Consider the following 25,674-nt stretch of genomic DNA (forward strand, 5'->3'; position numbering starts at 1 on the left):
TCCTCCCGTAGGGGTGGGAGGGCCAAGAGACCAGAGGTGGCAGAACGGAGTGCTCGGGTTGGGGTGTAGGGTTTGAGCATAGCCTGAAGGTAGGGAGGGGCAGTTCCTCTTGCTGCTCCGTAGGTAAGCACCATGGTATTGTAGTGAATGCGAGCTTCAACTGGAAGCCAGTGGAATGTGAGGAGGAGCGGGATGACATGGGAGAACTTGGGAAGGTTGAAAAACCAGGCGGGCAGCTGCATTCTGGATAAGTTGCAGGGGTTTGATGGCACAAGCGAGGAACCTAGCCAACAGCAAGTTGCAGTAGTCCAGACGGGAGATGACAAGTGCCTGGATTAGGACCTGCGCCGCTTCCTGTGTTAGGGTAGGGTCATACTCTACGGATGTTGTAGAATATGAACCTGCAGGAGCGAGTCACCGCTTTGATGTTTGCAGAGAACGACAGGGTGTTGTCCAGGGTCACGCCAAGGTTCTTTGCACTCTGGGAAGGTGACACCGTGGCGTTGTCAACCGTGATGGAGAGGTCTTTGAGCGGGCAGGCCTTCCCCGGGAGGAAGAGCAGCTCCGTCTTGTTGAGGTTGAGCTTGAGGACATCCAAGCTGAGATATCTGCCAGGCACGCAGAGATGTGTGTCGCCACCTGGGTGTCAGAAGGAGGGGAAGGAGAAAAGTAGTTGAGTGTCATCCGCATATCAATGATAGGAGAGACCATGTGAGGATGTGACGGAGCCGAGTGACTTGGGGTATAGAGAGAAGAGGAGAGGGCCTAGAACCGAGCCCTAGGGGACACCAGTGATGCAGACACAGATCCTCTCCACGTCACCTGGTAGGAGCGGCCTGCCAGGTAGAATGCAATCCAAGAGTGTGCAGAGCCTGAGACGCCCAGCCCTGAGAGGGTGGAGAGGAGGATCAGCCCTGAGAGGGTGGAGAGGAGGATCAGCCCTGAGAGGGTGGAGAGGAGGATCTGATGGTTCACGGTGTCGAAGGCAGCAGATAGATCTAGGAGGATGACAACAGAGGAGAGAAGGTCAGCTTTGGCAGTGCGGAGAGCCTCAGGGACACAGAAAAGAGCAGTCTCGGTTGAGTGACTCGTCTTGAAGCCTGACTGGTTAGGGTCAATAAGATAGTTCTGAGAGAGATAGAGAGTTGATCAGAGACAGCAAGCTCACTAATGAAGGTTGTCACGCTCAAGTGTTTTGGAAAGAAAAGAAAGAAGGGATACAGGTCTGTAGTTTTTGATGTCAGATGAGTCGAGGGTTGGTTTCTTGAGGAGGGGAGCGACTCGGGACATTTTGAAGTCAGAGGGGACACAGCCAGTGGTCAGGGATTAGTTGATGAGGGAAGAGAGGAATGGGAGAAGGTCTCCAGATATGGGGTCAAGCGGGCAGGTTGTCGGGCGGCCAAACCTCACTAGTTATAGGATGTCATCTGGAGAGAGAGAGGGGAGATAGAGGTCAAGGCGTAGGGTAGTTCTGTGTGAGTGGGACCAGTGGACTCAATAGTGTGAGTGAATGAGGAGCAGATGTCGTCAACATTCTTTTCAAAATGGTTGACAAAGTCGTCCGCAGAAAGGGAGGGGGTGGAGGATTAAGGAGGGAGGAGAAGGTGGGAAAGGGTTTCCGAGGGTTAGAGGCAGAAACTTGAAATTTAGAGTGATAAAAAGTGGCTTTAGCAGCGGATACAGAGGAAGAGAAGGTAGAGAGGGAGTGAAAGGATGATAGGTACTACGGACGTTCAGTTTTCCTCCCTTTTCACTCAGCTGCCGCAGCCCTGTTCTGTAAGCTCACAATGAGTCACTCAGACATGGAGCAGGAGGGGAGGGCCGAGCCGGCTTCCTGTTCTGTAAGCTCGCAATGAGTCACTCAGCCACGGAGCAGGAGGGCCGAGCCGGCCGGGAGGAAAGGGGACAGTGCGAGTCATTAGATGAAAGGGAGGAGAGTAGGGTCGAAGAGGCAGAATCAGGAGACAGGAGGGAGAAGGATTTAGCAGAAGGGAGAGATGATAGGATAGAAGAGGAGAGAGTAGTGGGAGAGAGAGAGTGAAGATTGTGATGGCACATGACCATCTGGGTAGGGGCTGAGTGGTCAGGGTTGGAGGAAAGGGAGACAGAAAAGTGATCAGAGACCTGGAGAGGGGTTGCAGTGAGATTAGTAGGAGAACAGCCTCTATTAAAAGATGAGGTCAAGGATATTGCCTGCCTTGTGAGTTGGAGGGGACTGGGAAAAGGAGAGTTGGAAAAAAAAGAATCGAAGACGTCGGGAGGTTGAAGTCGCCAAGTACGAGGAGCGGTGAGCCATCGTCAGGAAATGAGCTTATCAAGGTGTCAAGCTCATTGAGGAACTCTCCAAGGGCACCTTATATAATATGCCATTTAGCAGACGCTTTTATCCAAAGTGACTTACAGTCATGCGTGCATAATTTTTTTTTTTTTTTGTGTATGGGTGGTCCCGGGGATCGAACCCACTACCTTAGCGTTACAAGCGCCGTGCTCTACCAGCTGAGCTACAGAGGATCACCTTGTGGGTGATAGATGACATCAACGTTAAGCTTGAGTGGACAAGTGACAGTGACAGCATGGAATTAAAATGAGGAGATGGACAGGTGAGACAGGGAGAAAAAGAGAAAGTCTCCAGTTAGGAGAAATGAGTAGACCTGTACCACCACCATGATGACCAGATACTCTCAGACGAGAAAACGTAGTCAGATGAAGAATGAGCAGCTGGAGTAACAGTGTTCTCTGGGGGGATCCCTGTCCATGTCTCTGTCAAGGCCAAAAAGTAAAGGGACTGAAGGGCAGCATAGGCTGAGATGAACACTCCCAGAGAATTGAATGTTCATTTCTCTACCATAAGCCGCCTCCAATGTCGTTTTAGAGAATTTGGCAGTCCACTCAACTGGCCTCACAACCACATGTAACCACGCCAGCCCAGGACCTCCACATCCGGCTTCTTCACCTGCGGGATCGTCTGAGACCAACCACCCGGACAGCTGATGAAACTGATGACTAAGCCCTTTTGTGGGGAAAACTGATTCTGTTTGGCAGTTCCCGGCTCCCAAGTGCCCTCCCAGGTCCACCCATGGCTGCGCCCCTGCCCAGTCATGTGAAATCCATAGATTAGGGCCTAATGAATTTATTTGAATGTATTGATTTCCTTATATGAACTGTAACTCAGTAAATTCATTGAAATTGTTGCATTTTGCATTTATACTTTTGTTCAGTATATGCCAACAGTGGGCAACAATGCCTCATTTATCATAACCATTACAGATAACAAATCCTAACTGTTAAATGGCCTCATATTCAGTCAAATGCCATTTAAGGATTAATTTATTGAAACTGTAATATCAACTGGTTATACTGCACCCATACATGAGCCCAACCCCGCCCAGCCGCCCATGTTGGCTGGGCGGGGTTGGGGGAATGGGATGGGAGGTTGGGGGAGGAGACATGTTGGCTGGGCGGGGTTGGGGGAATGGGATGGGAGGTTGGGGGAGGAGACATGTTGGCTGGGCAGGGTTGGGGGAATGTGATGGGAGGTTGGGGGAGGAGACATGTTGGCTGGGCGGGGTTGGGGGGATGGGAGGTTGGGGGAGGAGACATGTTGGCTGGGCGGGGTTGGGGGAATGTGATGGGAGGTTGGGGGAGGAGACATGTTGGTTGGGTGGGGTTGGGGGAACGGGGCGAGAGGTTGGGGGAGGAGACATGTTGGCTGGGCGGGGTTGCGGGAATGGGATGGGAGGTTGGGGGAGGAGACATGTTGGCTGGGCGGGGTTGCGGGAATGGGATGGGAGGTTGGGGGGGAGACATGTTGGCTGGGCGGGGTTGGGGGAATGGGATGGGAGGTTGGGGGAGGAGACATGTTGGCTGGGCGGGGTTGGGGGAATGGGATGGGAGGTTGGGGGAGGAGACATGTTGGCTGGGCGGGGTTGGGGGAATGGGATGGGAGGTTGGGGGAGGAGACATGTTGGCTGGGCGGGGTTGGGGGAACGGGATGGGAGGTTGGGGGAGGAGACATGTTGGCTGGGCGGGGTTGGAGGAACGGGATGGGAGGTTGGGGGAGGAGACATGTTGGCTGGGCGGGGTTGGGGGAATGTGATGGGAGGTTGGGGGAGGAGACATGTTGGCTGGGCGGGGTTGGGGGGATGGGAGGTTGGGGGAGGAGACATGTTGGCTGGGCGGGGTTGGGGGAATGTGATGGGAGGTTGGGGGAGGAGACATGTTGGTTGGGTGGGGTTGGGGGAACGGGACGAGAGGTTGGGGGAGGAGACATGTTGGCTGGGCGGGGTTGGGGGAATGGGATGGGAGGTTAGGGGAGGAGACATGTTGGCTGGGTGGGGTTGGGGGAATGGGATGGGAGGTTAGGGGAGGAGACATGTTGGCTGGGCGGGGTTGGGGGAATGGGATGGGAGGTTAGGGGAGGAGACATGTTGGCTGGGCGGGGTTGGGGGAATGGGATGGGAGGTTGGGGGAGGAGACATGTTGGCTGGGCGGGGTTGGGGGAATGGGATGGGAGGTTAGGGGAGGAGACATGTTGGCTGGGCGGGGTTGGGGGAATGGGATGGGAGGTTGGGGGAGGAGACATGTTGGCTGGGCGGGGTTGCGGGAATGGGATGGGAGGTTGGGGGAGGAGACATGTTGGCTGGGCGGGGTTTGGAGGAGTGCCACTTCAGTATTTATTGAATGTATTATCACTTAAACACTAAATGATGATCAAGATGATCTTTGTAGTTATGAACCGTTTGGAATGTTTCTTAATTTATGTTCATTATTATTTTCCTTCTGATTGGCTCAAATCTACAATGTGTAAAATTATTTATATGAATTTAAATATTGTACCTGTGACCTAATGGTTTCTTTATCAGATAATACATCTACACCAGTCAAATGTTGGTTTTTTATCTGATAATCATAGAAGGATGAAATAAAATGAATTTATTCATTAAAAATAACGTTTTTAATATGTAACCATTTTATGAAAGAAATAAAGCAGTCAAATCCATGTTATTGTGAATAACACACTCTTTTAGGGCTGTTTCCCGGAGCTCTGCTTGGCGTCATGCGTAAAAACAACCCATATTTGTGTTAATTGCCAATAATCCCCTGGTTCTCATCAGTGCTTGACTTGGGCAGGAGCTCGGCAGAACTGAGGACCGGCACCTGAAATGTTCTACTGCTTGAGTTCCTGCACCTCTTAGAAAATATTAGTTCAAAAGTATCGAATAGATCCTAAATATAAAAACAGGACAGGCACCCAAAAATGAGTACTGGCACCTATTTCAGTCCAAATCAAGCACTGGTTCTCATGCCTTATTGCTTACATTCAATGACCTGTGGAGAGTTTTATTTTTCAGAAATAATTCTGTCCTCTTCATAATTAGAAATCAGACATGAGTTGGTTGTAATATGATATGGTGACATTATGTTGATGGACCCCTCTCTGTAGCTTTAACACTTCCTACAGAACAACATATACGTCTGCTAATGACTAAAATGTAAATGTATATAATCAAGTGTAAAATACCCTTTTAAACCACACATATAGTTAAACAATTGCCGAGTTTGGGCCCCTGTTTTTAAGAAGGTACTTACTGGTGTTAATCAGATCTCTCGTCTCTCCTTCTTCTTCCTCCAATGTGACAGTCATCTCCTCCTCCTCCTCCTTCACTCCAAAAACGGCATTCTCCTCTTCCTCTTCCTTCACTGTAACATCCTCCTCCTCTTTCACTCTGAAAGCTTCTTCCTCCTCTTCTTTCACTGTAACATCCTCCTCCTCTTTCACTCTGAACGCGTCTTCCTCTTCTTTCACTGTAACATCCTCCTCCTCTTTCACTCTGAACGCGTCTTCCTCTTCTTTCACTGTAACATCTTCCTCCTCTTTTACTCTGAACGCGTCTTCCTCTTCTTTCACTGTAACATCCTCCTCCTCTTTCACTCTGAACGCGTCTTCCTCTTCTTTCACTGTAACATCCTCCTCTTCTTTCACTCTGAACGCGTCTTCCTCTTCTTTCACTGTAAAGTCTTTCTCTTCTTCTTTCACGGTAACAGCTTCACCCTCTACTTGTTTTTGTATTGTAACATCCTCCTCTTCCTCCTCCTCTTTCACTAGAGCTTCTTTCTCCGTCCAGCAGACCTCCTCTTCTTTAGCAGGAGGAGAGTAGCTTAGTGAGCTCATGGTCGGGGATGTTAGCTAGCTAGGCTAGTGCTAACTTAACCAGCCAGCTAGCTGACCAATAACAACAACACCGTAAATATGAAATTAAATGGGATAACTAACTAGACGACAGAAGTGGGTTTAAAACACAGTGGCTAATATACACGAAAGCGTCTAAAGAGCTTTATTGGTTGGGCTATTTTGTCTAGCAAGCTACCGAGGTGGCTGACTAACTGTTGCTGCTGTTGAAAGAAGCGTCCCGTCCACTAGATTATACGTCACACTAGCAGCATAGCCTTAAAGTCCCACATCGCCATCTGCTGACTGGAGTGGGTAACGAAGTTGAGTAAAATGTAGATTTTATTTTCAGACAAAAAGTTAAAGGGTAGGAAGCATGAGTTTTTACTCACCAATGTAACAACACAGTGGCGTTTTAAAGACGTAATAACGTAGTTGTAGTCATAATCTGGTTACCTATAAGTACAAACATTGTTATGTTTTTTGGGGTTATTACATATTTATTAACTTATTTCCAGTATCTTCTAAACTATCCACAATGCACTATTTCTCAACATCATATTGATCTAGTCGGTGCTACAGTTTGTATGCTAGCCCCTCTAACGCAAGGTTTAATTACTCTAACCTACAAAAATACTTGTTACTCATTGATAATTGGCGTCCATTTTGTCTTTTATATAACGATTCTAAGCTAATAGCTCTGGTTTTGGATGCCATTATAGATGAGTCCCGGTCAGGGTTGATGAGAAATAGACAAATCTCGAATAATGTCACACTGGTATTAAATATCATAGATTACTCAGATTTGGTCTCTGATGAGAGTTGTATTCTCTTTTGGGATTTTATAAAGCCTTCGATACATTTTACATTTTAGTCATTTTAGCAGACGCTCTTATCCAGAGCGACTTACAAATTGGTGCATTCACCTTATGATAGCCAGTGGGACAACCACTTTACAATATATACAAATTTTTAAAAGAACATCTCTTTTTTTAGCTCCGTGTTCCCTAACAACCGACTTTTGAATCTAAGCAGAACCTGTTTACTTCCCTAACAACCGACTTCTGAATCTAAGCAGAACCTGTTTACTTCCCTAACAACCGACTTCTGAATCTAAGCAGAACCTGTTTACTTCCCTAACAACAGACTTCTGAATCTAAGCAGAACCTGTTTAGGGGATTAAGAGACATGTCCGTGGACACTCGTAACCGGAAAACCCTTTGTAACATACATCTACTACATAGGTAAGACATGAGAGAGGCGTAGTCTATCTTTTTTAGGGTTCCTGGTTTTCCTCAGGCGTCCCCCATATGGGACTCCCAGTTCCAACACCAAAATCCATTTCAAATGTTACCTCACCTACTTTCCTTAACTAATGCTTCATCTATGTTTGCTTATTATCCCATTTCTGACGTCATTCTAGAGTCATTATCACCACAAAAGTAATATGGAACAGGATATATAAGTCTGGGAGGATGAATATCTCCAAGTCCAGGTTTCTCCAGCTGTTGCTGGTCCTTGTAGTCATGACAAGCCCCTCCTCCTCCTCCTGCCACCACCCTATAAAAGACATTCTGGGTTTCCGTAAGGGCAGTCAAGTGGTCCTCCTTTGACGTTGCTTCCCATTAGAATTCGTATAGTGTCCTGGTTTCCCTGGTAACTGGGATCACCTCTGTCAAGTTCATGTCCCATTCGGGTTCCGGTCCTTATGGTCGTTCTCCTCACAGTCATTTGTTTCACCGTGGTTCTGATCAACTGGGTTTTCAGCAATGGCAACAAACAGCAAAAAGACTATTCCCGTTACTACCAGTGCTATGCTTATTATCATTGCCATTTTTAGTGAACATTGCTCCCCGTTTTCCAAATGTCAAATTCAGTCAATCCCAGGCACACGTGTCCTGCCCAGCTTTATTCTTGACTTCCTGTCTCAATCCTTTAAGCTTGATCATTGCTTCAGAGAATATTCCTCCTGGGGCAGTATTATCTTGACTTCCTGTCTCAATCCTTTAAGCTTGATCATTGCCTCAGAGAATATTCCTCCTGGGGCAGTATTATCTTGACTTCCTGTCTCAATCCTTTAAGCTTGATCATTGCCTCAGAGAATATTCCTCCTGGGGGAAGTATTATTAGGACTAAAAGTGCAGCCCTCGCTTCCGAACATAACACAGACTCTGCCTTTTTCTGCTAGGAGCCAATCCAGAGCCTGTCTATTCTGCCAGGTCATCCTACTTGTTCCCTGTACTTGTTCTCCCAGCGTTGACAATGCTGATGTAACCGGTGTGAAATGGCTAGCTAGTTAGCGGTGCGCACTAGTAGCGTTTCAATCGGTGACGTCACTCTGCAAGGGCCGCGGCCTTTTGTGGAGCGACGGGTAACGGTGTTTCGAGGGTGACTGTTGTCGATGTTTGCAGAGGATCCCTGGTTCAGGCCCAGGTAGGGGCGAGGAGAGGGACGGAAGCAACACTGGAAATGGAACAATTAAATACATTACAATCAACAGAGGTTCATAAATTATACTGACTCAGTGTCAGGATTTGAATCAATATTTCTTTGGATAACTCTTAATAAAAAGTCAGTATAATTTATGAACCTCTGTTGATTGTAATGTATTTAGTTGTTCCATTTCACATTTTTATTAAGAGTTATGACTGTGAGACCCATGAGGCGTCACTACAGACCCGGGTTCGATCCCAGGCGGTGTCACAGCCTGCTGTGACTGTGAGACCCATGAGGCGTCACTACAGACCCGGGTTCGATCCCAGGCGGTGTCACAGCCTGCCGTGACTGTGAGACCCATGAGGCGTCACTACAGACCCGGGTTTGATCCCAGGCGGTGTCACAGCCTGCCGTGACTGTGAGACCCATGAGGCGTCACTACAGACCCGGGTTCGATCCCAGGCGGTGTCACAGCCTGCCGTGACTGTGAGACCCATGAGGCGTCACTACAGACCCGGGTTTGATCCCAGGCGGTGTCACAGCCTGCCGTGACTGTGAGACCCATGAGGCGGCGCAAAAAAATGGGCCTCAAAATTGGCGTCAGGATCTCGTCACGGTATCTTTGGCATTTAAATTGCCATCGGTAAAATGCATTTGTGTCCGTAGCTTATGCCTGCCCATACCATAACCCCACCATGGGGCATTCTGTTGACATCAGCAAACCACTCACCCACACGACGCCATACACGTGCTCTGCAGTTGTGAGGCCGGTTGGACGTACGGCCAAATTCTCTAAAACAACGTTGGAGGCGGCTTATGGTAGAGAAATTAACATTAAATTCTCTGGCAACAACTCTGGTGGACATTCCTGCAGTCAGCACGCCAATTGCACGCTTCTTCAAAACTCTAGTCATCTGTGGCATTGCATTGTGTGATAAAACTGCATATTTTAAAGTGGCCTTTTATTGTGCCTAGCACAAGGTGCACCTGTGTAATGATCATGCTGTTTAATCAGCTTCTTGATATGCCACAGCTGTGAAGTGGATGGATTAGTATGGCAAAGGAGGAGAAATGCTCACTAACAGGGATGTGAACAACATTTGAGAGAAATAAGCTTTTTGTGAGTATGGAAAATGTCTGGGATCTTTTATTTCAGCTCATGAAACATGGGACCAACACTTTACGTTGTTGCGTTTATATTTTTGTTCAGTATAGTTTATTTATATAGCACATTTTAGACATGAAATGCAACGCAATTCACAGGAAAAAATGAATAAAAACTATGAAAATAAAAACAGAAATATTTACTAGACAACAAACAGTGGATAAAAAACTAAAGAATATCAATAAAAGCTGAAAGACTAAAGAGCATCTAAGGAAATAACATTGGTTAAAACAGTAAGAATATGATGTAATATCCAGCCCAAAATATAAGATGGTTTTACTACACTGTTTGTAAACAATATAATTGTGCAACAAAAAAAATCAGTTAGTCACATAAATTATTATGATTACTAAATGTTACATGAAATTGAAATATTATGAAATATCAAAACTGAATGTACACCCCTTTGTTAATATGTATTGGCAATAATTCATTTCCAATAGGGAGGCATGGAATAATAAAAAATGTATATTTTGTCAGGCTGGATGTTTGAAATATGAGTAGGTGATTTGAGTCATGCTTCTTCCGTAGTGGAATAAAGACAATTAGCACTTGAATGTTGTAAAGAAATACTGGAGTGATGTAAGATTGTTAATAAAACAGTTCATAGACGCATGCGTTATCCTGCGTCCATGTTTATAGGCTGCAAGTACGTTGAAATGAAGTTGTTTTCATGTCGTTGAAACAACGACCTAAAAAATACATATTTTTAACTTTAACTTTCAACCAAAACCAAACGTAGATTGGACCTCGAGCATAGTCTTCTTTTCAATGTCTTTTCAACTATATTTTGCAAGGTGGGATACTGCCCAATGTCAAAACACAGTTGCAAAACACAAAGCACCAAAAACACAGTTGTTTTGACAAGTGGCAATAAATCACTAATATCCATTAGGGGGGGAAATCAGGTTGTACGTGCTGTTGAAACTAACACAACAAAAAAATACACATGGAAACGGGCGATATCTTTTACTTCACTGGTTAGAGGACAACCTGCAGAAGACAGTCAGCTACATTTTGGAGTGATGCATTTAAATTTAGCGGTCCCCAAAACGAAGAGAAACGCAACACTTATTTGTCATCACTCATATCGATATCACGTTGAAATCAATTGCGCGAGGGGGGAGATGAGGTTGCACGTCCTGTTAAAACTAACAGCTCAAAAACCACACGGAATCTGGGATTTAATGTGTACATCACTGGTCAGAGGACAATTTGTAGAAAACAGCTAGCTACATTTAGAAGTGTTGCATTTTGATTCAAGTGGGTCGCCAACGTGGTAAGTGTAACACAACTCATTTCAGAGCCTGGATTTTCCCCCTGATGAGGCTAATATCCATATCACGCTGAAATCAATAGAACAGGGGGGAAACGGTTGGGGCGGCGCACAATTGGCCCAGCGTCGTCCAGGGTAGGGGAGGGAATGGCCAGCAGGGATGTAGCTCAGTTGGTAGAGCATGGCGTTTGCAACGCCAGGGTTGTGAGTTCGATTCCCACGGGGGGCCAGTATGAAAAAAAAATCAAATAATGTAAGTCGCTCTGGATAAGAGCGTCTGCTAAATGACAAAAAAATTAAAATGTAAATGGTTCTACATTGTGAAATTCATTAAAATACTCATACAACAATGTTAAAACATTGTGACATTATTTAATTGATATCATGAAACAACTCCTTCATGTATGTACTTTCTGGTGTTTAATCAGAGTTCTTTTACCAGCGTATCTCTTGCCACATTGATCACAGCTATAAGGTTTCTCTCTAGTGTGTGTTCTCAAATGTGCCATCAGTTTGCGTGATCGACTAAAACTCTTCCCACATTGATCACAGCTATAAGGTTTCTCTCCTGTGTGTGTTCTCTGGTGTATAGTCAGCTGGCTAGATGAAGTAAAACTCTTCCCACATTGAGCACAGCTATAAGGTTTCTCTCCTGTGTGTGTTCTCTGATGTTCTATCAGGCTGCTTGAATGAGTAAAACTCTTCCCGCATTGATCACAGCTATAAGGTTTCTCTCCTGTGTGGATTCTCTGGTGACTAGTCAGATGGCTAGATGAAGTAAAACTATTCCCGCATTGATCACAGCTATAAGGTTTCTCTCCTGTGTGGATTCTCTGGTGACTAGTCAGATGGCTAGATGTAGTAAAACTATTCCCACATTGATCACAGCTATAAGGTTTCTCTCCTGTGTGCATTCTCAAATGTACCATCAGGTTGCTTGATCGACTAAAACTGTTCCCGCATTGATCACAGCTATAAGGTTTCTCTCCTGTGTGCATTCTCAAATGTACCGTCAGGTTGCCTGATTGACTAAAGCTCTTCCCACATTGATCACAGCTATAAGGCTTCTCTCCTGTGTGTGTTCTCTGGTGTGATTCTAAATATTGGGACGAAAAAAAACTCTTCCCACAGTCAGAGCAGTGGTGTGGTTTCTCTTCTGTGTGTGTTCTCAAATGTTCCTTCAGGAAGCTTGAGCGAGTAAAACTCTTCCCACATTGATTACAGCTATAGGGTTTCTCTCCTGTATGGATTCTAATATGTCTTTTAAGGTCTGCTGAAGAGTTGAATACCTTCCCACAGTCAGAGCAGCAGTGAGATTTCTTCCCTGTGGGTTTCCGCTGGTGTTTCTTGAGGTGTTCTGATCTGGAGGGACTCTTCTCTGCTTCCTCAGCTTCATGATGTTGTTGAGGCTCCCCAGAGGATCCACGATAGTCACGTCTCTCTTCTGTGTGAACGACAAAGTCAGACAGATGGTTAAAGGGCCACAACAGCAGAAATACTGTTTATTTGAGGTAAAAGGTGATGCCCAGAGCGTACCCATGAAGCTGTACAACAATTGACATCTGTTAAATTATTTGACAATTGTCTTAAGACAGTCAAGTGAGCAATAATAGTAATATCTTGTCTTGTTTTCACATTAGTAGTAACATCGATGATTGTAGGCTAGAAATATTAATACCCACAAAACATATGAACAAAATCATCCACTGTGAAAGTTGATACTTGCAGGCCCTTTATATGTAGGCTATGAGCAGCACTTCGTTAAATTGATCAAATCAGTTATTGTTTTCTTGATCAAACCGTGAGCAACACCTGTCAAACTCATTTCTCTCAAAACACAGGGATGTCGATTCCCACGGGACTAGTATTACCAGAGGACCTTGGAGTTCGCCAAAAAACAGTAGGTTATTCTGGCTTGAATTGTTACTCTCCTGCCATGTAAAAATGACTGACATGGCAGATTCAGACGGGACTAAAATTGCAGATGTGGTGTTTTGTGCTTGTGCATATAATTACATTCAGAACCGCGGACAGCGACAGTATCCAAAGCGGGAGAAAGTACATTTGTTATAAAATAATATTAGATTTATTAGTGTTGCATAATTTTTTTGTACATAATATAACCATATACAATTTATGTATCACATGTCTTAGAGCGATGGACTGTGCCATCTCCGTGGCCTCCACAAAGTCTTGTGCACCAGCTGTTCCGGACGACTGTATGATCACTCTCTCCTTAGCCGATGTGAGTAAGACCTTTAACCCCTGTAAATCTAAGCTGTTGGGGGAGGGGGGCTAAACGGACATATGGAATTGTTTTAAAATGGTCGTACTATGGATTACTTAAATTACTTAGATTGAAGCAAATTTGCGTCAATTGACTCCAAGGGGTTAAACAGGTTAATCTTCACAGACAGATTACCAGGACGCGTACTCAGAGCATGCACTGACCAGCTGGCAAGAGTCTTCACTGACATTTTAAAACGTCTCCCTGACCGCGTCTGTAATACCTACATGTTTCAAGCAGAGGCATTAATATGGAGTTGGTCCCCCCTTTGCTGCTATAACAGCCTCCACTCTTCTGGGAAGGCTTTCCACTAGATGTTGGAACATTGCTGCGGGGACTTGCTTCCATTCAGCCACAAGAGCTTTAGTGAGGTCGGGCACTGACGTTGGGCGATTAGGACTGGCTCGCAGTCGGCCTTCCAATTCATCGCAAAGGTGTTCGATGGGGTTGAGGTCAGGGCTCTGTGCAGGCAAGTCAAGTTCTTCCACACCGATCTCGACAAACCATTTCTGTTTGGACTTCGCTTTACGCACAGGGGCATTGTCATGCTGAAACAGGAAAGGGCCTTCCCCAAGCTGTTGCCACAAAGTTGGAAGCACAGAATCGTCTAGAATGTCACTGTATGCTGTAGCGTTAAGATTTCCCTTCACTGGAACTAAGGTGACCGAACCATGAATAACAGCCCCAGGCCATTATTCCTCCTCCACCAAACATTACAGTTGGCACTATGCATTGGGGCAAGTAGTGTTCTCCGGGCGTCCGCTAAACCCAGATTCGTCCGTCGGAATGATCACTCCAGAGAACGCCTTTCTACTGCTCCAGAGTCCAATGGCAGCGAGCTTTACAACACTCCAGCCGACACTTGGCATTGCGCATGGTGATCTGGGGCTTGTGTGCGGCTGCTCGGCCATGGAAACCCATTTCATGAAGCTCCCGACTAACAGTTATTCTGCTGACGTTGCTTCCAGAGGCAGTTTGGAACGCGCTTCAGCACTCGGCGGGCCCGTTCTGTGAGCTTGTGTGGCCTACCACTTCGCAGTTCAGCCGTTGTTGCTCCTAGACGTTTCCACTTCACAATAACAGCACTTACAGTTGACCGGGGCAGCTCTAGCAGGGCAGAAATTTGACAAACTGACTTGTTGGAAAGGTGGCATCCTATGACGGTGCTACGTTTAAAGTCACTGAGCGCTTCAGTAAGGCCATTCTACTGCCAATTTTTGTCTATGGAAATTGCATGGCTGTGTGCTCGATTTTATACACCTGTCAGCAACGGTTGTGGCTGAAACAGCTGAATCGACTAATTTGAAGGGGTGTCCACACACTTTTGTATATATAGTGTATTTGCGACTGCTCGACTAAAAAAATCTCAGTCTAAAAAAATCTCTGTCGACAAAAGAGCCTATTGACCAAACAATCGACCAGTCGACTAGGGTCAGCCCTAAAAAAAATGAAAATACATTTGCAGAATATTATACAATGACTTATCAACAGCTCCAACAATTTGACCCCCACAGGAAAGCCTCACTGGCAGATATAGAAAGACCCATAAACTGGATAGTCATTGATTCTTTAAGAATATAACTTTTAAATGCCTCAAATGTTTCAACTGTCTTACCCCATCAGAAACCAAAACATAAGCTCATATAACGCCACTGTTTGGAAACAAACACTGTTTAGTCTCAATTTGGTTAAAACTGTGATTTTGACCTTATGGACGGCCAGTCCTTGTATTCATAGTGTAGTGAATTCCAGGGGTAGCCCTGAGCTGGACTCAAACCTGGGTCCAGAGACTGTCAAGCCAACACCTTATAACTGTTATACCAAGATGTCTGAACTTCTTGATGAGGTCGCTAGGTTTTGGGTTAAGGTTGCTACAATAGCTTTCTCTATGAATTTGAGAGTGGTTACATTTCTCCAGCCCCCATCCCTCAGCTGTTTACCAAACCAAGTCTAAGGGCAGCCATTTTGTTTATGTTTAAATCCAAGGTTGTCCCTTTAAAAAAGCCACACATCAATCAATCCACCAATCTGCAGTTCAAACAATAACAAAGCTGTCATTCTGCCACTGTTTTGGTAATAAGATGATGGATGGGACTGGAGAAATGTAACTACTCTCACATTCATAGACAGACCTATGGATGCAAGGACTGACCATCCATGGTATCAACATTATAGTTTTAACCATGTTGAGGCGATACAGTGTTGGTTTACATTTACATTGTTTCTAAACATTGGAGTAGAAAAAGCTTATTTTGGGATCTGATGGGGTAAGACAGTTGAACTAAGCTCATGAGGCATGTGTTATATTCTTCAAGAATGTAAATAATTTAAAAGTCAACTGCAGATTTCACCTTTAACACCACACATCAGTTCAACAACTGCAGAGTTTGTGCCTCTGTTTTTAAGACAGTACTTACTAGTGTTAATCAGGGCTCGGTTTCTCAAAAGTATCTTACTGCTAAGTTCATCATTAGAACCATTGGATGCCTTAAGATGCCTTTGGGAAACCGGAACCAGATATCCAGTTCCCTCCTCTTCCTCCCCCTCTTCTTTCACTCCAAAAACTGCATCCTCCTCCTCTTTTACTCTGAACGCGTCTTCCTCTTCTTTCACTATAACGTCTTTCTCTTCTTCTTTAACGGTAACAGCTTCACCCTCTACTTGTTTTTGTATTGTAACATCCTCCTCTTCCTCCTCCTCTTTCACTAGAGCTTCTTTCTCCGTCCAGCAGACCTCCTCTTCTTTAGCAGGAGGAGAGTAGCTTAGTGAGCTCATGGTCGGGGATGTTAGCTAGCTAGGCTAGTGCTAACTTAACCAGCCAGCTAGCTGACCAATAACAACAACACCGTAAATATGAAATTAAATGGGATAACTAACTAGACGACAGAAGTGGGTTGAAAACACAGTGGCTAATATACACGAAAGCGTCTAAAGAGCTTTATTGGTTGGGCTATTTTGTCTAGCAAGCTACCGAGGTGTCTGACTAACTGTTGCTGCTGTTGAAAGAAGCGTCCCGTCCACTAGATTATACGTCACACTAGCAGCATAGCCTTAAAGTCCCACATCGCCATCTGCTGACTGGAGTGGGTAACGAAGTTGAGTAAAATGTAGATTTTATTTTCAGACAAAAAGTTAAAGGGTAGGAAGCATGAGTTTTTACTCACCAATGTAACAACACAGTGTGGTTAAAGACTTAGGAACTTAGTTGTGGTCACGATCTGGTTGATCTATTTAGTATCTTAAATCACCTGATTGGTTTAGTATTGGGTATTTAGTACATTAAATCACCTGATTGGTTTAGTATTGGGTATTTAGTATATTAAATCACCTGATTGGTTTAGTATTGGGTATTTAGTATATTAAATCACCTGATTGGTTTAGTATTGGGTATTTAGTATCTGAAATCACCTGATTGGTTTAGTATTGGGTATTTAGTATATTAAATCACCTGATTGGTTTAGTATTGGGTATTTAGTATCTGAAATCACCTGATTGGTTTAGTATTGGGTATTTAGTATATTAAATCACCTGATTGGTTTAGTATTGGGTATTTAGTATATTAAATCACCTGATTGGTTTAGTATTGGGTATTTAGTACATTAAATCACCTGATTGGTTTAGTATTGGGTATTTAGTATATTAAATCACCTGATTGGTTTAGTATTGGGTATTTAGTACATTAAATCACCTGATTGGTTTAGTATTGGGTATTTAGTATATTAAATCACCTGATTGGTTTAGTATTGGGTATTTAGTATCTTAAATCACCTGATTGGTTTAGTATTGGGTATTTAGTATATTAAATCACCTGATTGGTTTAGTATTGGGTATTTAGTATATTAAATCACCTGATTGGTTTAGTATTGGGTATTTAGTATCTTAAATCACCTGATTGGTTTAGTATTGGGTATTTAGTATATTAAATCACCTGATTGGTTTAGTATTGGGTATTTAGTATATTAAATCACCTGATTGGTTTAGTATTGGGTATTTAGTATCTTAAATCACCTGGCATCATAAATAACTACTCATTATTATTCATAAATCAGTCAGCCAGTCACCATTTACCCACAATGCAGCATGGATTTGATGCTCTCCAACACGGCCAGTGGTTTAGTAGACATAAAGGCTACACTACACGATGTACCCAGTCAGGGAACCTGAAAGAGCATGAGAGGACACACACACAAGACAATCCCTACCAACATACTAATACACAGGAGGAGAAGACATACCACTGCTCTCACACAGGAGGAGAAGACATACCACTGTTCTCACATAGGAGAAGACATACCACTGCTCTCACACAGGAGGAGAAGACATACCACTGCTCTCACACAGGAGGAGAAGACATACCACTGCTCTCACACAGGAGGAATAGACATACCACTGCTCTCACACAGGAGGAGAAGACATACCACTGCTCTCACACAGGAGAAGACATACCACTGCTCTCACACAGGAGGAGAAGACATACCACTGCTCTCACACAGGAGGAGAAGACATACCACTGCTCTCACACAGGAGGAGAAGACATTCCACTGCTCTCATTGTGGAAAGCTAGTTGACAGGTGAGTTCTAGGCTCTTTCTCAAATCATTCTTCCTCGATTCCTCTCCTTGATTCCTTCTACCCATTGGAGAAGAAGGTCAGAGGGGAGGGACCTTGTACCTTCTCCTCCAATACAGTTGATCCAATCCAGGTGAGGAGACAGGATGCGAATCAAGGAAAGACAACGTGAGAAAGCCCTAGTAGCCATCTTGTGGTGATGTCACCCACCCTGAGACCTACACTACTGTTATCCTGTCCAACCAAGATCAGGGTTTTGGTAGGATAATGGCTGCTGCTTTTTGGGTATGAAGTGCTGTTGTGGAAAGGGGTTTCATCCTAGGTCAGCCATACAGGGATTGTTACACCAATGATCAGACATCATCTGCAGCTGAACATCAATATCATCAGACAAAATTAGAGCGAGTAACAACCAAATAAAACAGACAAACAGGGAATGTTCAAGGACCAAAAAAAGACACTATACCTCATTCAAAGAATCAACACTTTATTTCATATCATACAAAGAACGCCTATGTTAATGGTTTGGCGGGTTAAGACATTCATCTAACTCCAAAAGAAGAGAATGAATAGTTGAATGAATAGTGTCTAATCCAAATAATCAGGGGCTGGAACAGAAACCTGCCCACCCAGTAGCTAGATCTCTAGCAGTAAGGTTGGCCATGCATGTTCTAGGTCTGTACATTGTTGCTTTAACAGTATTGTTGTAGTCCTACAGCAGCAAGGTTGGCCGTGCATGTTCTAGGTCTATACATTGTTGCTTTAACAGTATTGTTGTAGTCCTACAACCAATTCTAACAGTAAACCAATAGCATATACAGAGCATTCAGAAAGTATTCAGACCCCTTGACTTTTTCCACATTGTTACGTTACAGCCTTATTCTAAAATGGATTAAATAAATTGTTTTCCTCATCAATCTACACACAATACCCCATAAATTCGAAGCAAAAACAGGTTTGTAGATTTGTTTAACAAATTCATTAAAAATTTAAAACAGAAATACCTTATTTAAATAAGTATTCAGACTCTTTGCTATGAGACTCGAAATTGAGCTCAGGTGCATCCTGTTTCCATTGATCATATTTGAGATGTTTCTAAAACTTGATTGGAGTCCTCCTGTGGTAAATTCAATTGATTGGACATGATTTGGAAAGGCACACACCTGCCTATGTAAGGTCCCACAGTTGACAGTGCATGTTAGAGCAAAAACCAATCCATGAGGTCGAAGGAATTGTCAGTAGAGCTCCGAGACAGGATTGTGTCGAGGCACAGATCTGGGGAAGGGTACCAAATAATTTCTGCAGCATTGAAGGTCCCCAAGAACACAGTGGCCTCCATCATTCTTAAATGGATGAAGTTTGGAACCACCAAGACTCTTCCTAGAGCTGGCTGCCTGGCCAAACTGAGCAATCGGGCGAGAAGGGCCTTGGTCAGGGAGGTGACCAAGGACCCGATGGTCACTCTGACAGAGCGCCAGAGTTCCTCTCTGGAGATGGGAGAACCTTCTAGAAGGACAACCATCTCTGCAGCACTCCACCAATCAGGCCTTTATGGTAGAGTGGCCAGACGGAAGCCACTCCTCAGTAAAAGGCACATGACAGCCCGCTTGGAGTTTGCCAAAAGGCACCTAAAGGACTCTCAGAGCATGAGAAACAAGATTCTCTGGTTTGATGAATCCAAGATTGAACTCTTTGGCCTGAATGCCAAGCGTCACGTCTGCAGGAAACCTGGCACCATCCCTACGGTGAAGCATGGTGGTGGCAGCAGCATCATGCTGTGGGGATGTTTTTCAGTGGCAGGGACTGGCAGATCAGTCAGGATCGAGGGAAAGATGAACGGAGCAAAGTACAAAGATTCTTCCTCTGATGAGGCTCATATCATGCTGAAATCAATAGAACAGGGGGCAAACGACTAGAGTTCTACATTGTGACATTATTAATTAAAATACTCCTACTACAATGTTAAAACATTCTACATTGTGACATTATTTCATTGATATCATGACACAACACCTTCATGTATTTTCTGATGTTTGATCAGACATCTTTTATCAGAGTATCTCTTATCACATTGATCACAGCTATGTGGTTTCTCTCCTGTGTGTGTTCTCCGGTGTGATTTTAAATCTCTTAAACTAACAAAAGTCTTTCCACAGTCAGAGCAGTCGTAAGGTTTCTCTCCTGTGTGTGTTCTCAGATGTACTATCAGCGCGCTTGACTGAGTAAAACTCTTCCCACATTGAGTACAGCTATACGGTTTCTCTCCTGTGTGTGTTCTCTGGTGTACTACCAGGCCGCTTGACTGAGTAAAACTCTTCCCACATTGATTACAGCCATAAGGTTTCTCTCCTGTGTGTGTTCTCTGGTGTATAGTCAGATACACAGATGTACCAAAACTCTTCCCACATTGATCACAGCTATAAGGTTTCTCTCCTGTGTGTGTTCTCTGGTGTATAGTCAGATACACAGATGTACCAAAACTCCTCCCACATTGATCACAGCTATAAGGTTTCTCTCCTGTGTGTACTCGCTGGTGTATTTTAAGTTCTGATGTAGACCTGCAACGTTTCCCACAGTCAGAGCAGCAGTGAGATTTCTTCCCAGTGGGTCTCAGGTGTTTTTTTTTAAGGTATTCTGATCTGGAGAGAGACCTTTCTGCCTTGTCAGCATCATGTTGTTGAGGCTCCCCAGAGGATCCACGATAGCCATGTCTCTCTCCTGTGTGAACGACAGTCAGACAGATGGTTAAAGAACCACAACAGCAGAAATACACTGTTTATTTGAGGTAAAAGGTGATACCCAGAGCGTACCCATTAAATTATACAACAATTGATGCCTTAAATTATTTGACAATTGTCTTTTATACAGTCAAGTGAGCAACAATAGTCATATTTTGTCTTGTTTTCACATTAGTAGTAACATCGATGACTGTAAGCTAGAAATAAGTTAAAGTTTAAAGTTGTTGAAATCCTAAGCAGAGTGCCAGACGACTTTTACTCTCCAATATAGGACCCTTTCTGTGTTTGCTGTTTGTTGCTATGCAACACAATTTGGCTGCAGAAACACCTCCATGCTAATAACCTCTAGTTATGGATGTAGTATATCTGAACTCCTCCATGCTAATAACCTCTAGTTATGGATGTAGTATATCTGAACTCCTCCATGCTAATAACCTCTAGTTATGGATGTAGTATATCTGAACTCCTCCATGCTAATAACCTCTAGTTATGGATGTAGTATATCTGAACTCCTCCATGCTAATAACCTCTAGTTATGGATGTAGTATATCTGAACTCCTCCATGCTAATAACCTCTAGTTATGGATGTAGTATATCTGAACTCCTCCATGCTAATAACCTCTAGTTATGGATGTAGTATATCTGAACTCCTCCATGCTAATAACCTCTAGTTATGGATGTAGTATATCTGAACTCCTCCATGCTAATAACCTCTAGTTATGGATGTAGTAAATCTGTACTCCTCCATGCTAATAACCTCTAGTAATGGATGTAGTATATCTGAACTCCTCCATGCTAATAACCTCTAGTTATGGATGTAGTATATCTGAACTCCTCCATGCTAATAACCTCTAGTTATGGATGTAGTATATCTGAACTCCTCCATGCTAATAACCTCTAGTTATGGACAATGTATTCTGAACATTACCACACATTATCAGAGCAAGATCGGGAGTGTTACTCAAGGAAACTCACATTAAGCTCTGTGTCGCTATTCACTAATTCAGTAAAATGCTCTTTGGATACCTTTACACACTAAGTGTATGCCAAATTGGCCCATAACTTCATCTAACAATAACATACAGTACCAGTCAAAAGTTTGGACACAACTACTCATTCAAGGGTTGTTCTTTATTTTTTACTATTTTCTACATTGTAGAACAATAGTGAAGACATCAAAACTATGAAATAACACATATGGAATCATGTAGTAACCAAAATAGTGTTAAACTAATCAAAATATTTTAGATTTTAGATTCTTCAAAGTAGCCACCGTTTGCCTTGATGACAACTTTGCACACTTGGCATTCTCTCAAGCAGCTTCATCTGGAATGCTTTTCCAACAGTCTTGAAGGAGTTCCCACATATGCTGAGCACTTGTTGGCTGCTTTTCCTTCACTCTGCGGTTCAACTCATCCCAAACTATCTCAATTGGGGTGAGGTCGAGGGATTGTGGAGGCCAGGTCATCTGATGCAGCACTCCATCACTCTCATTCTTGGTAAAATAGCCCTTACACAGCCTGGAGGAGTGTTGGGTCATTGTCCTGTTGAAAAGCAAAATGATAGTCCCACTAAGCCCAAACCAGATGGGATGGCGTATCACTGCAGAATGCTGTGGTAGCCATGCTGGATAAGTGTGCCTTGAATTCTAAATAAATCACAGACAGTGTCACCATCACCACACCTCCTCCTCCATGCTTCACGGTAGGAACTACACACGCGGAGATCATCCGTTCACCCACATCGCGTCGCACAAAGACATGGCGGTTGGAACCAAAAATCTCAATTTCCACCGGTCTAATGTCCATTGCTCGTGTTTCTTGGCCCAAGCAGATCTCTTCTTATTATTGGTGTCCTTTAGTAGTTGTTTCTTTGCAGCAATTCAACCATGAAGGCCTGATTTACCCAGTCCCCTCTGAACAGTTGATGTTGAGATACGTCTGTGACTTGAAATCTGTGAAGTCTTTATTTGGGCAGCAATTTCTGAGGCTGGTAACTCTAATGAACTTATCCTCTGCAGCAGAGCTAACTCTGGGTCTTCCATTCCTGTGGCGGTCCTCATGAGAGCCAGTTTCATCATGGCGCTTGATGGTTTTTGCGACTGCACTTGAAGAAACGTTCAATGTTCTTGAAATGTTCCGTATTGTCTGACCTTCATGTCTTAAAGTAATGATGGACTGTCGTTTCTCTTTGCTTATTTGAGCTGTTCTTGCCATAATATGGACTTGGTCTTTCACCAAATAGGGCTATCTTCTGTATACCAACCCTACCTTGTCACAACACAACTGATTGGCTCAAATGTATTAAGAAGGAAATTAATTCCACAAATTAACTTAAGGCACACCTGTTAATTGAAATGTATTCCTGTCACGGTTTCGGCCGAGGCTGCTCCTCCTCCTTGTTCGGGCAGGTTTCGGCGGTCGTTGTCCCCGGAGTACTAGCTGCCACCGATCTATGTTTCATGTTCGTTTGGTTTTGTCTTGATGTTGTACACCTGTGTCTAGTTAGTCCTCATTAGTGTTCTATTTAGTTCTCGTTGTGTGTTTTGGTGTTGTGTGTGATTGCTCCTCTGTTTGGTGTTCTGAGCTACGTATTCTTCCCTCCGTGTTTGGAGAGGTTTTCGCACATGTTAGTGCGCCGTTTGTTTGACGCCTGTGTGTGCCGTTATTTCGCCTCCGGGCTTATTGTTCTCGTGTACTACGTGAATAACTCACTAAAGTCTTTTGGACTTAGCTTCTGCGTCCTGCGCTTGATTCCTGCACCACACCCACCTTCAGCACCCCTTGACAGAATCACACACCATTTATAATGGAATCAGCAGGAGCAACAATCACGACTGAGTCGTTGGAGGAGCATGTCCGCGGCCAGGATGACCAGATACGACAACTGGGGACCGCTCTACAGGACGTCATCAACACCCTGCACCGATGGGAGTCCAGAGGGGTACCCACACCTCCACCTACCCTGCCACCCCCATCGGCCGGTCCACCAGTCCCAGGTCCGGAACCCAGTGGGATTCGGCTCTCGCTCCCGAGGGCGTATGACGGAACAGCTGCCGGGTGTCAGGGGTTCCTCCTGCAGGTGGAGCTCTACCTGGCCACTGTACACCCGGTGCCCTCGGGACACGAGAGCGTTTCCGCCCTCATCTCCTGTCTCACGGGCAAGGCGTTGGAATGGGCCAACGCCGAGTGGAGGAGGATGGACGCCACCACCATCTCCTACGCCGAGTTCTCCCGTCGCTTCAAGGCCGTGTTCGACCATCCACCAGAGGGCAAAGCGGCAGGGGGAGCGTCTAGTCCACCTGAGACAGGGGAGGAGGAGCGCACAGGCGTTCGCGCTGGAGTTCCGGACTCTAGCGGCAGACGCAGGGTGGAATGAACGGGCCCTCATCAACCATTTTCGATGTAGCCTACGGGAGGACGTTCAACGTGAGTTGGCCTGCAGGGATACCAATTTCACTTTCGACCAGTTGGTCGATATGTCCATCTGTCTGGACACCCTGCTAGCCACCCGTGGACGTCCCGAGTGGGGTCCGTCTATTCCACCCTCCGGCACCTCCGAGCCGAGCCCTATGGAGCTCGGGGGTGCTGGCGCTAGAGAGAGGAGGAGGAGAAGCCCGAGGGGGCCTGTCCCCTGCACCAAGTGCGGTCGTGGAGGGCACACTGCGGCCAGGTGCTGGGGAGGGTTCCCCGAGGGAGGAGACAACAGGCCACACACTGGGGAGCCCTCCCAGGTGAGTAGACGCCCCACTTACCCAGAGCTCTCTGTTGCGCACTTTTGTATACCTGTTTTTTTTTTTCACAGGTTGCACCTCATTCCCAGCATAAGGCGCTAGTAGATTCAGGCGCAGCTGGGAATTTTGTTGATCGGAAGTTTTGTTTAGATTTAGGGATCCCTCTCCTACCTGTTGGGGTCGGGGTTGATTAGGGAAGTCACAGCGCCACTTAGGATGTGTGCGCAGGGGGGTCATGAAGAGACTATACAGTTGTATCTGATCGACTCTCCTGTGTACCCGGTGGTGCTGGGAATTCCCTGGTTAAGCACCCATAACCCTGCTATTTCGTGGCAACAGAGGGCTCTCAATGGGTGGTCTGCTCAGTGTGAGGGGCGTTGGCTGGGTGTTTCCGTAGGGGCGACTTCGGTGGAAAGTCCAAACCAAGTGCCCGCACTGCACATTCCGCCTGAATATGGGGATTTAGCTCTCGTGTTTAGAAAAGCTAGGGCGACGCAGTTGCCTCCTCATAGACAGGGGGATTGTGCGATTGATCTCCAGGCAGGAGCAGCGCTCCCACGGAGCCACGTGTATCCTTTGTCTCAAGAGGAGAGAAAAGCTATGGAAACGTACATAGCCGAATCCTTGAGACAGGGATAGATACGGCCCTCCACTTCTCCCGCCTCCTCTAGCTTCTTTTTTGTGAAGAAAAAAGATGGAGGGTTGCGCCCGTGCATCGATTACCGTGGTCTCAATCAGATTACTGTGAAATACAGTTATCCACTCCCTCTGATTGCGACCATGACGGAGTCATTGCATGGAGCGTGGTTTTTCACAAAACTGGATCTCAGGAGCGCGTATAACTTGGTGCGCATTAGGGAGGGCGACGAATGGAAAACAGCGTTTAGTACCACGTCAGGTCATTTCGAGTATCTCGTCATGCCATATGGGTTGATTAATGCTCCATCAGTCTTCCAATCCTTCGTAGATGACATTTTCCGGGATATGCAGGGGCAAGGGGTGGTCGTGTACATTGATGACATTCTAGTGTACTCGTCTACCCGAGCGAGCATATAGCCCTGGTGCGTCGTGTATTGAGGAGGCTGTTGGAGCACGACCTATATGTCAAGGCAGAGAAATGTCTGTTTTTCCAGGAGTCGGTCTCCTTTTTGGGTTATCGGTTGTCGGAAGTACGTTCCGCTCGATATTCGGGATCGACTCATTTACTGGGCTCACACGTTACCCTCCTCTGGACATCCGGGTATTGGCCGGACAGTGCATTGTCTTAGCACTAAATACTGGTGGCCCACGTTAGCCAGGGAT

At 45.1% G+C, this 25,674-nt stretch overlaps 1 protein-coding gene across 2 annotated transcripts in view; it reads right to left on the reverse strand.

Annotated features, from left to right (window-relative positions):
• Positions 1-25,674, reverse strand: part of LOC311118057 (uncharacterized protein) — a gene marked incomplete at its 3' end in the record, with an annotated part of 561,761 nt that overhangs the window by 524,610 nt on the left and 11,477 nt on the right. The window contains exon 2 of one of the 2 annotated variants that reach the window (XM_084192932.1): positions 18,374-20,619. The exons of the other annotated variant lie outside the window; for it this stretch is intronic. Within the exon in view, the coding sequence (XP_084049058.1) occupies positions 19,901-20,619 (719 nt within the window). Of the gene's footprint in view, positions 1-18,373; positions 20,620-25,674 lie in introns of those variants that run through there. 2 annotated transcript variants of the gene reach the window in all.

The sequence above is a fragment of the Coregonus lavaretus genome, assembly GCF_964263955.1.
Source record: "Coregonus lavaretus genome assembly, contig: HAP1_SCAFFOLD_93, whole genome shotgun sequence".
Taxonomy (NCBI): domain Eukaryota; kingdom Metazoa; phylum Chordata; class Actinopteri; order Salmoniformes; family Salmonidae; genus Coregonus; species Coregonus lavaretus.